At 34.5% G+C, this 15,772-nt stretch overlaps 3 protein-coding genes across 4 annotated transcripts; 1 reads left to right on the forward strand and 2 right to left on the reverse strand.

Annotated features, from left to right (window-relative positions):
* Window positions 1-706: 706 nt before the first annotated feature.
* LOC132696918 (prolactin regulatory element-binding protein) lies at window positions 707-2,619 on the reverse strand. Its single transcript, XM_060662060.1, has 6 exons — window positions 2,203-2,619; window positions 1,756-2,152; window positions 1,465-1,699; window positions 1,166-1,409; window positions 947-1,109; window positions 707-867 (listed from the first exon to the last, which is right to left on the reverse strand). Exons 1-6 carry the CDS (start codon window positions 2,446-2,448, stop codon window positions 782-784), a joined length of 1,371 nt encoding a protein of 456 aa, XP_060518043.1. The 5' UTR covers window positions 2,449-2,619; the 3' UTR covers window positions 707-781.
* A 124-nt stretch (window positions 2,620-2,743) lies between these two features.
* Window positions 2,744-8,251, forward strand: LOC132696917 (coiled-coil and C2 domain-containing protein 1-like). 2 transcript variants are annotated; one of them, XM_060662057.1, is made up of 12 exons: window positions 2,744-2,930; window positions 2,999-3,272; window positions 3,880-4,326; window positions 4,383-4,549; window positions 4,897-5,136; window positions 5,185-5,383; window positions 5,437-5,674; window positions 5,733-5,888; window positions 5,944-6,181; window positions 6,233-6,384; window positions 7,713-7,848; window positions 7,936-8,251. In XM_060662057.1, exons 1-12 carry the CDS (start codon window positions 2,868-2,870, stop codon window positions 8,053-8,055), a joined length of 2,430 nt encoding a protein of 809 aa, XP_060518040.1. In that variant the 5' UTR covers window positions 2,744-2,867; the 3' UTR covers window positions 8,056-8,251. The 2 variants fall into 2 exon arrangements, with proteins under 2 accessions (XP_060518040.1, XP_060518042.1); XM_060662059.1 differs by having other exon boundaries at window positions 7,758-7,848.
* A 1,073-nt stretch (window positions 8,252-9,324) lies between these two features.
* LOC132697107 (gustatory receptor 68a-like) lies at window positions 9,325-14,747 on the reverse strand. The gene is made up of 6 exons (XM_060662399.1): window positions 14,669-14,747; window positions 13,734-14,169; window positions 13,226-13,542; window positions 13,109-13,177; window positions 11,957-12,046; window positions 9,325-9,390 (listed from the first exon to the last, which is right to left on the reverse strand). The coding sequence occupies exons 2-6, from the start codon at window positions 14,098-14,100 to the stop codon at window positions 9,325-9,327; spliced, it is 909 nt and encodes a 302-aa protein (XP_060518382.1). The 5' UTR covers window positions 14,101-14,169; window positions 14,669-14,747.
* Window positions 14,748-15,772: the final 1,025 nt, after the last annotated feature.

Raw genomic sequence — 15,772 nt, forward strand, 5'->3', positions numbered from 1 at the left:
AAGAGATACGCAGAACATGCAATAATGCGAAAATTTGCATGGCTATATTTATTACATACATATTCCGTTAAACAATTTTATAATGTAGCTAGTAAATAAAGAAATCAAATCAGTGAAAAAGTCAAACGGTCAACGAAATAGCCGCAAACGCAAGTACCAAAATGAAAATTAGAAAATAAATTCTTTCCCTGAACACATTTCCGCTCCTACAAAATGGATGTAAAAATGATGATTTATCCTAGTAAAATTATAAATTTCTTACAAAAAAACATTTAAGTAAAGCATTTTAATGCGTTTTTCAAAGCTACCCAGATAATGATTATATACCACAATTTGATAATGAAATGATCACATGTTGTTACTAACAGAGAAGTACGTTCCCCATGCGCTATCAACAGTGAAACTCCAGAAGCTTTGGGAGCTTAGATGGCATTTAGTGTGAATCTAGATCAAAGTGACTAGCACAGGTTCCTTTATATGGCGAACAATCTTGCTAATAAAATATTGATGCAAAGGAGATTTGTCAAAACTGAGTTTTCCAGTTTTAGCAATAGGGACTCAAACTTGAGAGAGGCATAATAAAATTGTCTTCAAGTCACAAATCAAACTTGTGCCAATATTTACCGTAAATTGGTTCACTCTTTAGCACTCCTCCATCCTTGCAAATCACTAGGTACAAAGTCAAAGACTGGATTTGTTTTTCTCGTGAGTCTATTTTTTATTATTGTGAGTTTTTTTACACAGTTACAAGTGACAGTAAAAATAAATAATAATAAAGTAATTACAAACCTATGTATGAACAAAACAAAAATGTCATGAACAGAGTGAAAATTAATATTACTATTCCCATCCATAAGGGCATTGTTCCTGTAAAAGATGTAAAATATGCAAATAAATCTGAAATAATTGTTGATATGAGTGCTTAAAGTAGGTATTGACTACTTACTTCGATATGGCAGAGTATGTATGCAGACTTGGTTATCTACAGATATAGACAAAACAGCAGCCTCAGCCGCACTACATATGGTATAATTTTCTAAATTTGAAACAGGAAGGAATTCTAATCCAGTAACAAACATAGAATGTGCACCAGCCACATTTAGCACTTTCTAAAATTTGAATAAAAAAAGGCTGAATAGGAATTTTAAAAATATTTTTAAATTACCTGTAAACTAAAAGCTATATAAATAGAAACAGAACCACTGAACATGGTGCCCACTGCTACAAATCTACCATCATCTCTAACTGCAAGAGCAGAGAGGCTTTCATCAAATTCTGCAGATTTTTTAATTGTAGCTTCTTCAGGTATCCATTGCTGAAGGTAAGATTTTTGCTTCTTGGCAACTCCAGTAGGATTTGCTAGCATATACAATGTGGATTTGCTCTTTTCACCTTCAACTAGACCAAACCTTAAATAAATGTATAAAAAGAAATACAAGAGACAGAGCTTAAAATATGGACTACCTGCATCTCTTATACAAATACTTTGAGCCTTCAGGTTGTTTCCAGCCCAGGCGAGTAATTTCAGTTCCCTTTACATAGTCCCATAATATAGCAAATCCATCTTTAGCTACAGACACTAAATAGTTTCCAAACTGACTGAAATCTAGGTCATCTATTTCTTTACTATGCGCTTTTAGTTTTGCTAAAGGTTGTAAATGTGGAAACCGCCAGATTCTGACATCACCATCTGTGCCTCCTGTGTGATAAGTTCTTTAATAATAACTGAGGGACATTTAATTTCACATTAGGTACCTGTTGCAATAATTTTTCCATTACAATGAACCCGTAATACTCTACACAATGGTTCAAGCCCATTAAAGTCAGTTTGAACACTATCTGATGGATTTAGCACGAATTTTAATTTCTTGTGAACATTTTTATTATTATCTGTTTTATCTTTAACTTTCGACTTCCTTTGATGAAGATCTTCATTGCCATTCCCTATATTTTGAACCATCCCATTTTCTTCAGTGATGAGTTCGGTATTAACATGATATAATTGGCAATGACTTTCCTGTCCTGCTACTAAATATGAATGTTTACTATCATTAAACACAGCACAATTCATAACTACATTTGGGCCAGTTTCATGTCTTGTTACTTCTTCTACAAGGAATTTGCGGCCGTCGTGTGATAGCTCAAATATTTCCTTAAAATAGGCAATTAGAATCTCTAGTACATACAATTTAAAAAACATACAAAGCCATTAGCGACACCAGTTTTGGATGACCCTCCGCCGCCTCCTACTAAAACATGCCTGTTTGTTAACATTTGCAAAGTAAACAGAGGGAAGTTGACTCGGGCCAAAATATCTTCAACATTTCTTTTGTGTTTTGGAGCCATATTTTTGTAAGTAATTATAAAACTAAGGATGTTATTAAAAGTTCCACGTCGATAACCTATAAAACATGACAACAATCTTGAAGTTAGTAGTTCGTTTACCATTTAATAGTTCTTTTGTCCGAAACGAATGGGAATTATTTATTAAAACCCATCTGTTATTCAAAGAAATTAACATCAGGGCCCAGTTATTCACTTCCTTTATTCTTAATCATGAAAAATGTTTAAAAATCACTTCGCAGTTTGCCTAAAATGGCTAAAATGTGCATAAATAAACGTTTCTAATCTAATTTTAACGCAAATTCCTTGTTTTGGTTAGTGGGCTGGGTGACGTTTCTCGGTTGCCGTTCTCCACTAATGGGCGAGTGATCCCTAACATGACAGTAGTTTCTACCACCAATTACATTAGGCTTAGGTATAGATCTAAAAGGGATTAGCATCATATGCCGTTGATTCTATAAATAAATAGTTCTTGCAAGGACAACAAATTCAGTCAACATTAAGAATTAGTTAGTCATAGCGAAATGTTTACCAAAAAGAAGCCGGAACGACCAAAACGAAATCACCAAGGCAAAAACCTAGCGCAGGTATCAAAAGTGAAAATTTTTCGGGTAAAGGAAAATATTTTATAAAGTGTTGACTGACAACTTTCCAGTATGGTTTATTTGATATACCTCAAGATTTTAATGCAATTGGTAAGGATCAGGATGCGGAGGATGGCAGTGATAGTGACTTAGAAGCAGAATTGGCTGCGTTAAGTGGTTCCACTGGATTAAATAAACCTAAGAAAGGCTTGAAACAACCTCTACCCCAAAGAGAATTAGATTCAATAATCGCTAACACTTTAAAAGATATTCCATCAGATGATGAAGATATTGAAGTCGACGAAAATGATCCTGACTTGCTTAGTGAATTGCGTGAAATTGCGGGTAATTATATTTATTTATTTTTTATAACTTTAACAAAAGATAAGTTTTTAATAACAATTTCCCTGTGTTCTGCCATTTTTTAAATAAACCTTTGTGTACTTCTAAAAGGTTGGAACTAAATGAAAACTTATAGAATTTTGAGAATATAAACAGATTTTAAAAATGCAATAAGATATCAGGCATTTTCATCTAAAGTATCAAAGTAACTGTCAATTTGTAGAATAACCAGAGGTCAACTATACAAAGTCATTATAATTTGTAATGTACACCAACAACTATTTTTGTCAGTTTTCACAAAGATATTGTTGTGAGATTTTAATTTAAATGTAATATAGAATATTCTGCATTAGGTAACATACATAGGAAGTCCAAAAACCATCAGCATTGTACAAGGTGGTTCTAATTAATAGTTCTAAAGCTACTTTCAGTAGAACCGAAAATAGTGCCTTTTAAAAGATTTTAATACTAGTAATAACCATCCTATGAAAAAGGGATTTGCAGCATACTTGTAGAATATTTCATCTTCTTTCTCCCAATTTTTAACCCCAATACCCTAAATAAATTTAATTAGACAAAATATTAAATTTTCTGTTCTGAATTCTTTTAGGTGAAGATGAGGAAAAATCAATTTTAGAATCTCTATTGCCCTCAGCAATTTCTTCTGATTCATCTTCAAATTCTATTGCCATTTTATCTGAGCGTTTAAAAAATTATCAAATTGCTGAATCTAATGCCCGGGCTGCTGGTGAATCTAGCAAAGCTAGACGATATGGCCGTGCCATCAAAACCTTGGATGATTTGATAAAACAGGCTAGTGCGGGAAAGAGCATAAATTTGGAAGATGAGTCAGTGCCACCAGAAATACATGTAACTTCGAATCCACCAACCAATAATGGTACAGTTGATGCTAAAGTGCTTGTTCCAATAAGACCGGCACCAACAGTGCCAGCTACTGAACCTCAACAGCAAGCGCCGATCTTACCAGATGCAGTGCAGAAGAATGTAGAAGAAGTGAAAAAAGACATCGATCAGGAAATGTTGAATATGCTTTTAGGTTACTGCTAGTAATTTAGTTGACTATTACACCTATTTTGAATTATATTTTTTTAGAGAGACAAAAGGAATACAAGTTAGCTGCGTTACATGCCAAGAAAAGTGGGAATACGGAAACTGCCATAAGTTTTATTAAAGTATCAAAACAGTTCGATCATGTCATTGAAGCTGTTAAAAATGGTCAGCCAGTAGACTTGTCAGATATGCCGACATCACCTGCTGAGGTAAAATTACCTCAGGAAATAAAAAAAAAATTCATTGCAAAAATATGAGAGATGAGTTTAGTTTTTAGTTAGTCTATATATTAGGCAAAAATACAAACAATAAATGTTTAGGTTAGATGTATTCTGAAATAAAATTTGATGAAAAGGTTTTAAATTTTAATTTTTTACTTTACTTTCAACATAGCTCATAGTAAAGTAATATCAGATGATGTGAAAGGGTTTTCACAATATTGTGTAGCACGTTTTAGTTCTTCCATACAGGACAACAATGGAATCATCTCTTTAGACTCTTGCATGTGACAAAGTTTCTTGAAAACGCCAATTTCACCAAGGGCAATCTTTTTTAGGCCGAATCTTCAAAGGTACAAACTGAACATAATGAAATTCAGAAGCAGTCTAATCCCAAAAATCTGGTCTCCCAAATCGAGGCAAATATGCCTGAGGAGCAACTCATTACAGCTCCAACTGCAGAAGAAGCACTGCAGCAAAGGCTACAAGTGTATAAAGACCATGAAACCAAAGCAAAGGATGAAGGAAACAGCAGTAAAGCTAGGCGTTATGGTCGAATTGTGAAGCAGTATGAACAGGTATTCCTTCTGTTGAGTATGTATCTATATTGCACAGTTTTGTTTAAGGCAATTAAAGCTTACAAAGCCGGAAAACCCATTGCTTATGATGAACTGCCAACTCCTCCTGGTTATGGGCCAATTCCGGGTCAACCTACTGCTGCTCCCGAGCCAATGGCAAGCCCATCCAGTCAGAGCAGTGAAAAAGAAACTGATGAAGTTTCCCCTACCCAACCTTTAAAACCAAGTCCTTCCTCTAGAATATCAGGTAAATAAAAAATAGTGGTAATGATGAAACACATAAAATATTTGTGGTTCCAGGTAACAAAGTCTCTACTTCACATCAAGAAAAGCAAATACTGATTCTGCAAGCGAAGCAGAAACAGTTTAAAGCGGCAGCCTTAAATGCCAAGAAAAAAGGAGAGATTGTACAAGCGAAAGAATTTCTAAGGCAAGCAAAGGGTTTTGATAAACTAATAGAAGCAGCTCAAGCTGGGTTGCCCGTCGATTGGTCTTCAATCCCTGTATCTCCGGAAGCTAAATCTCAATTAGATAATGAGTGAGTGAAGATTTCATTAAATTTTTTGCTTGAAATGTTAGAATCTCATTTCCTGCAGATATGATATTGTAATGTCCGAGGAATGCACTGAAGATGATAATAGTGATAGTGATGTGCTTTCCCGGTTGGAAATTCAACTTACTAAGCAACTGAAAATGTGCCTTAGTACCAGAGATCACCACAAAGCTCTAGGAGATGTTGCGGGAACAAATAGGTTTGTTGTACGATTTTTTGTGTTATGTTCGCGTGGTGTATTCAATTGTGTTTAGGTTCGAGAGACTCGCGTTAAATGTGACAAAAGATTTAGATACTATCCGTCTTGCGAAAAAAACGGCCAGCGGCATTCCAAAATTTCATTACGAAATGAAAAATTTCTCCATTGTCAAAAGTTTTACCGATTTAACAGACAATGATTTAGAGCTTGTCATTATGAGGGGAATCAATTATACATCCTCAAACCCCAAAGAAATTGATACCTATGTTAAATTTGACTTTCCGTTTCCCCAGGTAAGTTATCAATAATTCCGATTTTCCGATATAGTTTAACATTATTTTTAGGATACCCCTTTTAGTGATCGAACTTCAACAATCAGAGATACGAATAATCCCGAGTACAACCAAACTTTTGTGATTCCAATACAAAGAAACTCTAGACAGTGTCAAAGAGTGTTCAAGAGGCACGGAATTAAGTTTGAAGTTTACGCAAAAGGGTGAGTTCCAAGTTTTAGATAGCTAAACGCAACATTTTTCACACACATAACATTTTACACAATGTTGCTTTTTTGAAAGCTTTTCTATGTTTTCTTTTATCCACTTACAACTTATTAATAATCATCTGTGCTGCTTTGATATTGATGGTTTTAAAAATATTTGTATAGTGTGGATCAACTAAACTTTTCTTGTGTTACATTTTGCAGTCAATATGGACACCAAAAACTAATAAAAAAAACATATTTTTACGTCTGCTAACTAGGAGCAGAATTATATTTCCCTCTTTATCTAACCTTTTGACTCTTCTTTCCCACTCGCCTCGCCTTCACTTTTTTGGATTTTGAAAGGTTTCTGCCGCAATTTTTTGAATCCTCTTATTAATGCGTGTTGCGTGACATGCCAAAAAATTAGACTATTGGAAATGTTGAATATCGCCTGCGTCTGCTCCTTGGCAAACCCAACTTTGTATAAAGTAAGTTACAGGATAGTTATGGAAAATGACAATTTCGGCGATATTTAAAAGTCCATGACTTGGTTCCGTTTCCATTGGTTCCATGTTTTATCGGTATCGCGTTGTCTTTAAATCCGATTAGGAAAAAAATGGGATCTATATAAAATTCATTCATGCAAACGCGACTTTCACATCAGACAATTTGTACCACAATTGCAGTAAGGGATATGTGTTTGTGTATGTGTGGATTTGAATTTGGTTTGGTTAAATCTTTGTTTACTTTTACACTTTAATCTTCCAAGATGGGAAAAAATCACCAATAAAATTAATAATTAAAACGAACGTAGTAATGTTATAGTCAACAACTAATTAAACAAAAAAGCTTCGAAACCGAATAACTGTATTTTGAGAAATGTAATACATACATGCAGTTCAAATCAACACCAATTCCAGGACAAGAAACTACTTGGAAGTTATGAAGGTCCTGCATAATATTTTAATTTACCGCTTAGCCTGAGAATGCTGTTTAAATACGGGTTGTAAATCACATTTTTGATATTTGATGGCGAATAGAAAATCTTATCCTCTTTATTTAGAGCGCTAAAGTGCGGAAGAATTCTAGTAGAATCTTGTGTGGGTTATAAAATATATAAGCTTGCCATTCTAGTGCTAGCATTGGTGTTAGCCTCATTATATGATAATAAGGCTGACATAATAAAGCTAGCTTATTATTACTTTGTTTTATTTTCCATTTCCCATCTCTTGACATTCTATCTGTATCTGGATCTGCAAATTTTTGTTGTTGGCCGGTCATTCAGTTTCATTTACCGCTTATAAAAATGGAAAATCAAGGGTGCTATGAAAGTGTTTGTCTAGCTGCGACTGCTACTGTTGCGCTAGCGACTTCTTCTCCTGTTTCAGTGGTTGGTTTAAGGGTGATTCTTTGATTGGCACTGTCAACCTCAAGCTTCAACCTTTGGAAACCCAATGCGAGATACATGATAGTTTTGATGTAAGTATTTTTTTTTACTTAATTTGTTTAGGTTAGGGGAACTTTGGTTCAGCATCGGTTAGCCAAAACTGTATATATGTTTTCCAGTTATTAGAGGGCAGAAAAAAAGTAGGCGGGAAATTAGAAGTGCGTCTTCGTATCAGGCATCCTATTGTTACTCAGCAAGTAGAACAGATTAATGAGAAGTGGTTGATTGTTGATCAATAGGAAAGCAGATCTTTATTTTATATACATTGTACTCGTAAGGTATTGGTTTTTGTACATTTGAAAATTACTATAAAAATGCATTAATATTACTATTATTGTATCATACACCGATTCTTATAATTCCTACAAACGTATTTTTACTTAATTTTCAATTCTTGTTGATTGTGCCTTTAAAATTATCTGAATAAATTATTGTAGTCGTTTTAATTATGGACTATATATTTTATCCCCTTTTTTTTAACAAAGTAAATATGGGGATTCTATTTTAATTGGGATCTTTTATGTCTTGCATGGTTTTTCCCACTGGTGATTAATTAATAATCCAATAATGAAATTTTTGTCTTACTTAGATGATCACATATTTCATAATATTTTTTATATAATATAATTTGTCATTCAGAGAGAACCTACGATATATCGGCTTAAAGTCAGTACTCAGACTCGAGCGTCATCTACCTGAAGATTTATGACACGTCATGTTGAAAGAAATTTTGTCACTACTGTGGAACGGAAAATTTGAAATTTGTTTGTCGTTCTTGACGCTTTGAAGCTTTAGTAAAATCCTGTTCACTATACTGCTTTAATGAAAAAAATATTAAATGTGACAAAAAAATTATAAATAGAAAAGTGGGATTCCCAAAATTTAAAATCAAAACTAGTTTGGTTATGGTTCATATTTATCGTATGCCTCCACATTTAATTGAACTTGCAATTTTTGTTAATGTTAAGTCTGATAACGGATATGTTACAAAGCATAATTTATAACGATTTCTACTGTACAGTTCATTACTTTAACAACTGAATTTAAAAAAAAAAGGGTTTCCATTAAAAAAACAAATTTTTGCATTATTTTCTTTGTTTGGTGATGTTCATTCCTTCAATTTGATCGTAGTTTTCGATTCGAAGGGACAAAATGCATACGCATTAGGTTGATTTTGCATCTTTTGATTACTTTTTGTTGGTTTTCAAAATGTATTCGTTATAAAAGGTCGGCGAAGAACTTGAGTAACATTATTTAATTTTGGTTATAGTTTGATTGATTCCCAGAAACTTCCTTTTTGGAAGTTATTTTGTTAAACTTTCAGGACGTAATAAGAAAGAAGATAAGAAATTTAAATGACGACAGTCCATATGGATTTCGTGAGAAGTGCTTAGCGATACAACGCGGCGTTATTGATTTGCGAACAAAAAGTGTGGATGGTTCAAATAATACTTTTATTCATTCAGAATATAGTTAGCCAGTGCGCACCTATTTTTTTAATGCAACTTTTAATTACTCCTAAAAAACGTAAACTGAGCCACAATTACCATATATGTTGTTACTTTTGAAGCCACCTTAAACAAAAGAAACATCAATTACATCAATAGGTAATAATTAATTTCATATATACGGCTCGTCGAAAACAGACTGAAAAGCAGCAAGAATTTTTTTAAGAAAGAAATTTTAAAGTCTCAATTATTTCTTTGAGACGCGAATAATTTTGAAGTTGGGATTTGTATCCTTGATTTTTTTAAGAAAACGCATTGAACGCAAGAATTTATTAAAAATTAGGGTTTATTCCTTGGAATATAATAATCTAATACAGGTAAATACTAAAAATATATAACCTAATTTAATTAATTTTACAGGGGGTCCCTTAGGATCTCGATAACTGTAACAGTTACAAAGTCATTTTACAGCAATTTTTTGTCTTTTACAAGATGTCGTTATTAAATTGAAATTCGACATTTGATCTGCGCGTGACCCTACAAACAATTGTATTCGAAGTGTTTTCGGAGCGCGAGCATTGAAGATGCCAAGTGAGATCTTGGCAAAAAGTCTGCAGGATTCCAGTCGGAGTTCAACAAACGAACGGACGATATCCCGAAATATATTGTTATCACATTTTTCCATCGGATGGAAAAATGTGTCGGTAATATATTCCGGGATATCACCTGTTCATTTTTTGAACTCCGTCTGGAATCCTGCATCCGACTGGATTTCTGCAGATGTTTCGCCAAGATCTAACTTGGCATCTTCAATGCTCGCGCTCCGAAAACACTTCGATTATCGGCGATGCGTGGGGTATTTATAACCTGCTCCGGAGCTGGTAACGGGAGGGGAGACGGCTCCGCCCTTGAATTTTCGCGTTGTTAATTTCGGCCGATCGCAGTTGCGATGTCGCCGTTGGCTGTTGCGTATCGCTCTGCCGTTTGATTATCGTTTTCCATGTATTCGATAAATGCAGCTTCGTCTCTCGTGTTTAGGTGTTTAGCGTTTTTCGGGCAGTGTCTTGACAGATCCGTTATATACAGCGGAATATCTTCGTTCTCTTCTATAAGCAGGAGTGCCTCGGGTATATATGTTCTGAATTTTTGACATAGGATTCTGCTTTTTCCATTATGGGTTGTAGTGCACTGGTCAAATGTTAGTCCAGCTTGCCTTCTGGTGAGATAAAGGCGCTCACGTATCTTTGGGATTTAACTATGCAATAGCTCCAAAAAGAATACCCGTCGAAGAGACCGTTTTCAACGTCGAAGCAAGTCTTTCCACCATAGACCAATCGAAGTTAATAGGGCAAGATATGTCAAGACACTGCCTGAAAAACGCTTACTTTACGTACAACGGGAAAATATAGCGACAAGTGGATGGAGCAGCAATAGGATCATTTCTCTCACCTGTGATTGCTAACCTCTTCATGATTTACTTCGAACAGAAAGCAACGTTGATGACGTACTTGTTGTATGGTCTTTTGGCAAAGACGCCCTTTGCAATTCCTAGACCATTTGAATTCCATTCATCCAAGGATTCAATTCACAATAGAACTTGAAGAGGATAACAGTCTGCCCTTTCGAGATGTACACATCATAAGAACTTGGAACACACTGTCTATAGAAAACCAATACACACCAATAGATATCTGAACGCTGAATCTTATCACCACCCATCACAGATACAGGCAGTGGCAAATACATTAATTTCTCGATACTTCAGGCTCACAACCGAGAAGGACAGAGATGATGAATTGAAGGAAATTAGTACCTGCTTTCGACAAAACCAAAGGCGCACTATCAGCATGGCAATAAGCTAACAACAGCAGCCGCAACAGAGAGTGCAGGATGAAACCCAACAGCGATCGATCGCTGTTCTGCCATACATCAAGGGGGTTACTAACAGAATCGGCCTGATATTACGGAAACACGAGGTATTTATGACACAAACCTGATCATACTATTGGAGCAATATTAAGAAACCCTAGACAAGGACAGACCAATAAGACGATTTCAGCCAGACTCGAGGAACATCGATTAGCCCTAAGAAATAAGCAAACAACATCGGCTTTATTCCATTTCGGCACTTGTAAACAAACAGCTAACATTTCTGATTTCTGGACCAGGATTATGCGAGAGGTCATCAAGATAGAAAAGTCTGGACATCTAAACGCGAAAGACGAAGCTCTGCATTTATCCAATACGTGGAAAACGATAATCAAACGGCAGAGCGACACGCAACAGCCAACGGGGACATCGCAACTACGATCGGGCGAAATTAACAACGCGACAATTCGGGGGGCGGAGCCACCTCCCCTCCCGCACAAGCAGCACCGTTACCAACTCCTGCGCAGTGTATAAATACCGCACGCACCGCCGATAACCTCCCAGTGTTCGAAGTGTTTTCGGAGCGAGAGCATTGAAGATGCCAAGTTAGATCTTGGCGAAACATCTGCAGAAATCCAGTCGGAGTTCAACCAACGAACGGATGATATCCCGAAATATTCGTTTAAATATCTATTAACGTCTCGATCGTAATTTCGATCTTTTTCTTGCTGTGATTAAAGAAAAAACAGTTATCATGTAATAAAATAAAAATGAAAACAAATTATTATTATTATTTAATTAAGTTATTTTTTACTGTACTTACAATCCTTATTAAGCTGTAATCGACAGTGAAGAATCCAAATGGAGAGAACTTTGAATCCAATACTGATGTTATATAGAGAAATTCTTCGATCTAAAAGTCAACAGGAATCCTAATTGATTGGAGTAGTCATGAGAATACGTTTTCATACACAAAATGTATTGTTACGAACAGGTAAAACAGGCAAGTGTAAAGCACTATAAAATAAGTGCTTGAAGTGAAAACTAATTTTTTGTAGAAAATCTATCGTGTCACGTACGAATTTCCAGTTATTCAAATTATATAGATATACTTGAGAAATTATGTGCTTTTTCTAATGATATTATCAAATTCGAAATTTTTCCTTTTTGAACTTTATAATTTCTGTTATTGCTGTGGAAAGTTTCAGTATTTTCAATTCACATATATTGCACGGCTGATGCCACGTGTCCCTTTTATTTTGGTTCGCTTTCGTTCGTTTGGTCCATTTTGTATATATTGTCAAAAAGTGGTTTAGAGATGTTTAATAACACATGTTTGCAAGCACAAAAAAATAACCATCGGACAACGTTTACACTTTTGGCGTCACTGTGCCATACTATAAACAACTTTTTACAGATACATTGACTCAAACTCAAGAGAAAAATTAGTTTCTACCTTTCCTACGGTCATAAATGTTAAACTTTCTTTTCGCAATAGTTTCTTTTAACAGTATATGTTGCAACAAGTTTGATATAAGCCATTTTGGTCAGTGTTTGTGTAACTGGTTACGTATATACTATACTTTACTACGACGATTAGTTTTTGCAAAACAACACGAATACGTTCACTGAGCAACGCGTGAAGTGAAATATAATGGCCAAATTTTACCGAAAATGTCCTATTGCTCCCAAATCCGTGATTCAAGTACCGGAAACGTCCAAAGTGGGTCGCGATCATGATTAACGAAGCTTAAAGTGTACTTTAAAACGACAGCTTCATTGTCATTGTCACTGTTGTAAGCTAATTGGGACGCTTCACGATTTTGGGAGCACTCAGATATTTGACGTGGTATTTTGATGTTTGCCCATTTTAATAGCTACGTCACACGTCATTCAGTAAACTTATTCGTTCGGTTTTGGTTTTCACATTTGATTAAGACTAATTATTGAATATTTATCACAGCAAATTCATTACCTCCTCTCTGGCGTCCGCACTGCATATTTCATTATAAATTTTTGACACAATGTGCCTCGTTTCGTCTATCTAAAACAATCAGTATAACAAAAAAATAAAAAAAAATTGTGAACTCACCTCTGTGTTCAATGAGCCGCTGACACAGCACAGGCACGTTAATTTAAAACAAGAATAAACCAGCCAAGCGATGCTAAACAGATTCAGCTTGAATTTATTGGCATCGGTGTATTTGGTGAAAATTAGGTCCAGAACAGCAAAGACGTTTTGTAATAGGTATAATTCTAATGCCAATATGCTAAATAATAACGGTATTTTAAACATTTGGTTTAATTGCAGACGGCATTCCCCCAAGTAGAGGTAAGCCTTTCGCAATTTCCGAATTTTGCAGATACCCACTATCGATAGTCGGTCATAAACCATTTTGCTCTGTTGTTCTAGAATAGTAAATAAATATTTTGATATACAAACTATTTCAGCCCTAGCAGTAGCGTAGCAGAGAGGCCCGCAGGAACAACTCAATTTCCAAGTACTTATTAACAAACTTTGCCTATTCAGCTACGCTACTGAACTTTATTTGTCCTTCACAGGTATTAAACGATTTAAAAAATAGCAACAACTGACGTACCTGCAAAAAAGACTTCTATTTTGGCTAACTCTTGATTAATTTTCTTAATTCTGTTTTTCAGAATTAAACACAGTGCGCTATAATTCGTATGCAAGCATAAATCAATCGTGGATCCGTACCAGAAACCCATCAAAACGATAATAATATACATTTTTTGTGAAAAATAAAAAAGCCCTTTATTTACGTAGAAATAGGAGATCTGCACTGGCAAAGTCCAAAATAACATTAAACCCAGCAATAATTTTACATATTTCGAATCGTTTGGGTTCCTCTTTTCGTGATATAAGAAATTGGTTTGCATTTGGATATTGTTCAACAGAACTGGTAGTTTCTTATTAAAGACCATCAGACCAATTATTTGGTGCATAAATGCCGGAACGAAAATCGTGGCACTGTTTAACACGTACGACAACTGTGAAGCGGTTATAACCTGAAACTTAGAACTCTGTATAAAAAAAAAAATCATAAGCTGTCAACCAAAAGCTCAAAAACTACTAGAAAACAGTATAACAAAAAATTGATATTTGCATTTTTCATTTGATATCTTCAGTATGAGTCTCTAACCCGGACATAGCGATTAATATTTCAAGTTTTGCTCTTGTGAACACACATTTTCGAGATAAGTATAGAAGATAAAATTTGGCCACTTTCTAGCCACAGGTAAAATTTATGGAAGGCTAATGTTCCAGTGGTTCTTTATTCGTAAGAAAAGTATTTGACCCGTTGGCGTTTGTATAATGTTTTATCAGACGATTACAATTACCTTCTTTTTGGTATATGGTATAAAAAATTGCTTAAAGGCGCACGTTTATTGTTTAATAATAATACCATAAACTTGCCCGTTAATTTACATCATACTCATAACTTAACATAACATTATTATTATTATCATTATTATTAGTATTATTAGTAGTACTATTAAATAATGTTAATACCTCGCCTATAGTTCCTAAAAAGCTTGTAAATCCAAAAATGGAATTTAAATAAACACATGATTCGATTGCATTGAAAGTAATTGTCAGAAATTGCCATACTAAAATCCAGATAGATGGAACATAGGATTTCTGGATTTTACAGTATCTAAGAGAAGTTAAACCCAACATATTTGACATGTAAAGTAATGGTCTAAATGACCTAAACAAGTCTTGGCTTCCCGTTGAGCGCTTGAAGAATAAACAAAAATATTGCATCATTATGAATTAAAATGATACATAAATTTCGAACACGAACCTCACAGCAACGACTGTTTCACAAAACTACCATCAAACCTGTACAATTTTGTGATTTTATCGACTCGCATACCGATAATTTTATATGGTCATTAATCTGATAAAAAAGCATAATAATGTATATATGAACACGTAAAAATTCCGGTACATATATGTCAAATGCGACAGCAATTATTCGAAGTAGCTAGTAGCTATACACTAAGAAGAATCATTATCATCATCATGATAACAAACTATTTTTATTTGATTTTTTATGCATTTCATACTATTATTATTAATTCTATTATTATAATTATTACCCTACAAGATGGGACGGATGATTATCTACTCCTCATCACGTTAGTGGATTCTACTTCCCACCACAATTATTCTGATATAAGGCTGTCTTAACCTTACAGGCAGCTAAAGTAAAAAAAAGGGTCCTTTCAGCTAGATTTTGGAATCAACTTTCAGTGTTCCGGGGGTTTCACAAGTAATTGTCTTTCTGATTTAAAAAGCTTATTCAAAGCAAACTTTTGTTATAACTCTTCAGTGAGATATTTTATTGCCTTTACTCACCCTTGTTACTTACGTTTAGCGTTATTATTTGATTATATAAAAGCATTTAATTATAATCTGACATTTTTTTGTAGTTCTATCGAACTGCGTAAATATACTTACTTCTTTTATGTAATTCCTGTCACTCTAGATTTGATTTGCTCCAACCAGTTATCGAGTGCATAAATAAATACAAATGTAAACCAATAATGAACTAATACGTATGTGGAAATTATGTCCAGATATTCAAGAGGGTTCAAGGTTTGTTAGAGA

This window comes from Cylas formicarius, unplaced genomic scaffold (assembly GCF_029955315.1).
Source record: "Cylas formicarius isolate icCylForm1 unplaced genomic scaffold, icCylForm1.1 PGA_scaffold_1__22_contigs__length_36826433, whole genome shotgun sequence".
Taxonomy (NCBI): domain Eukaryota; kingdom Metazoa; phylum Arthropoda; class Insecta; order Coleoptera; family Brentidae; genus Cylas; species Cylas formicarius.

Excerpts from the sequence above, each read along its gene's own strand:
- LOC132696918 (XM_060662060.1), bottom strand. The coding sequence starts at position 2,448 with ATGGTAAACGAACTACTAACTTCAAGATTGTTGTCATGTTTTATAGGT. Across the intron at positions 1,700-1,755 it reads TGGAAAAATTATTGCAACAG|GAGGCACAGATGGTGATGTC; the intron begins GTACCTAATGTG and ends CTTATCACACAG. Across the intron at positions 1,410-1,464 it reads TATTTGTATAAGAGATGCAG|GTTTGGTCTAGTTGAAGGTG; the intron begins GTAGTCCATATT and ends CATTTATTTAAG.
- LOC132696917 (XM_060662057.1), top strand. The coding sequence starts at position 2,868 with ATGTTTACCAAAAAGAAGCCGGAACGACCAAAACGAAATCACCAAGGC. Across the intron at positions 4,550-4,896 it reads TGCCGACATCACCTGCTGAG|GCCGAATCTTCAAAGGTACA; the intron begins GTAAAATTACCT and ends AATCTTTTTTAG. Across the intron at positions 5,675-5,732 it reads AAATCTCAATTAGATAATGA|ATATGATATTGTAATGTCCG; the intron begins GTGAGTGAAGAT and ends CATTTCCTGCAG.
- LOC132697107 (XM_060662399.1), bottom strand. The coding sequence starts at position 14,100 with ATGCACCAAATAATTGGTCTGATGGTCTTTAATAAGAAACTACCAGTT. Across the intron at positions 12,047-13,108 it reads GTGCGGACGCCAGAGAGGAG|ATCGAAGAATTTCTCTATAT; the intron begins GTAATGAATTTG and ends GTTGACTTTTAG. Across the intron at positions 9,391-11,956 it reads ATTACAGCTTAATAAGGATT|GTGGCTTCAAAAGTAACAAC; the intron begins GTAAGTACAGTA and ends CTTTTGTTTAAG.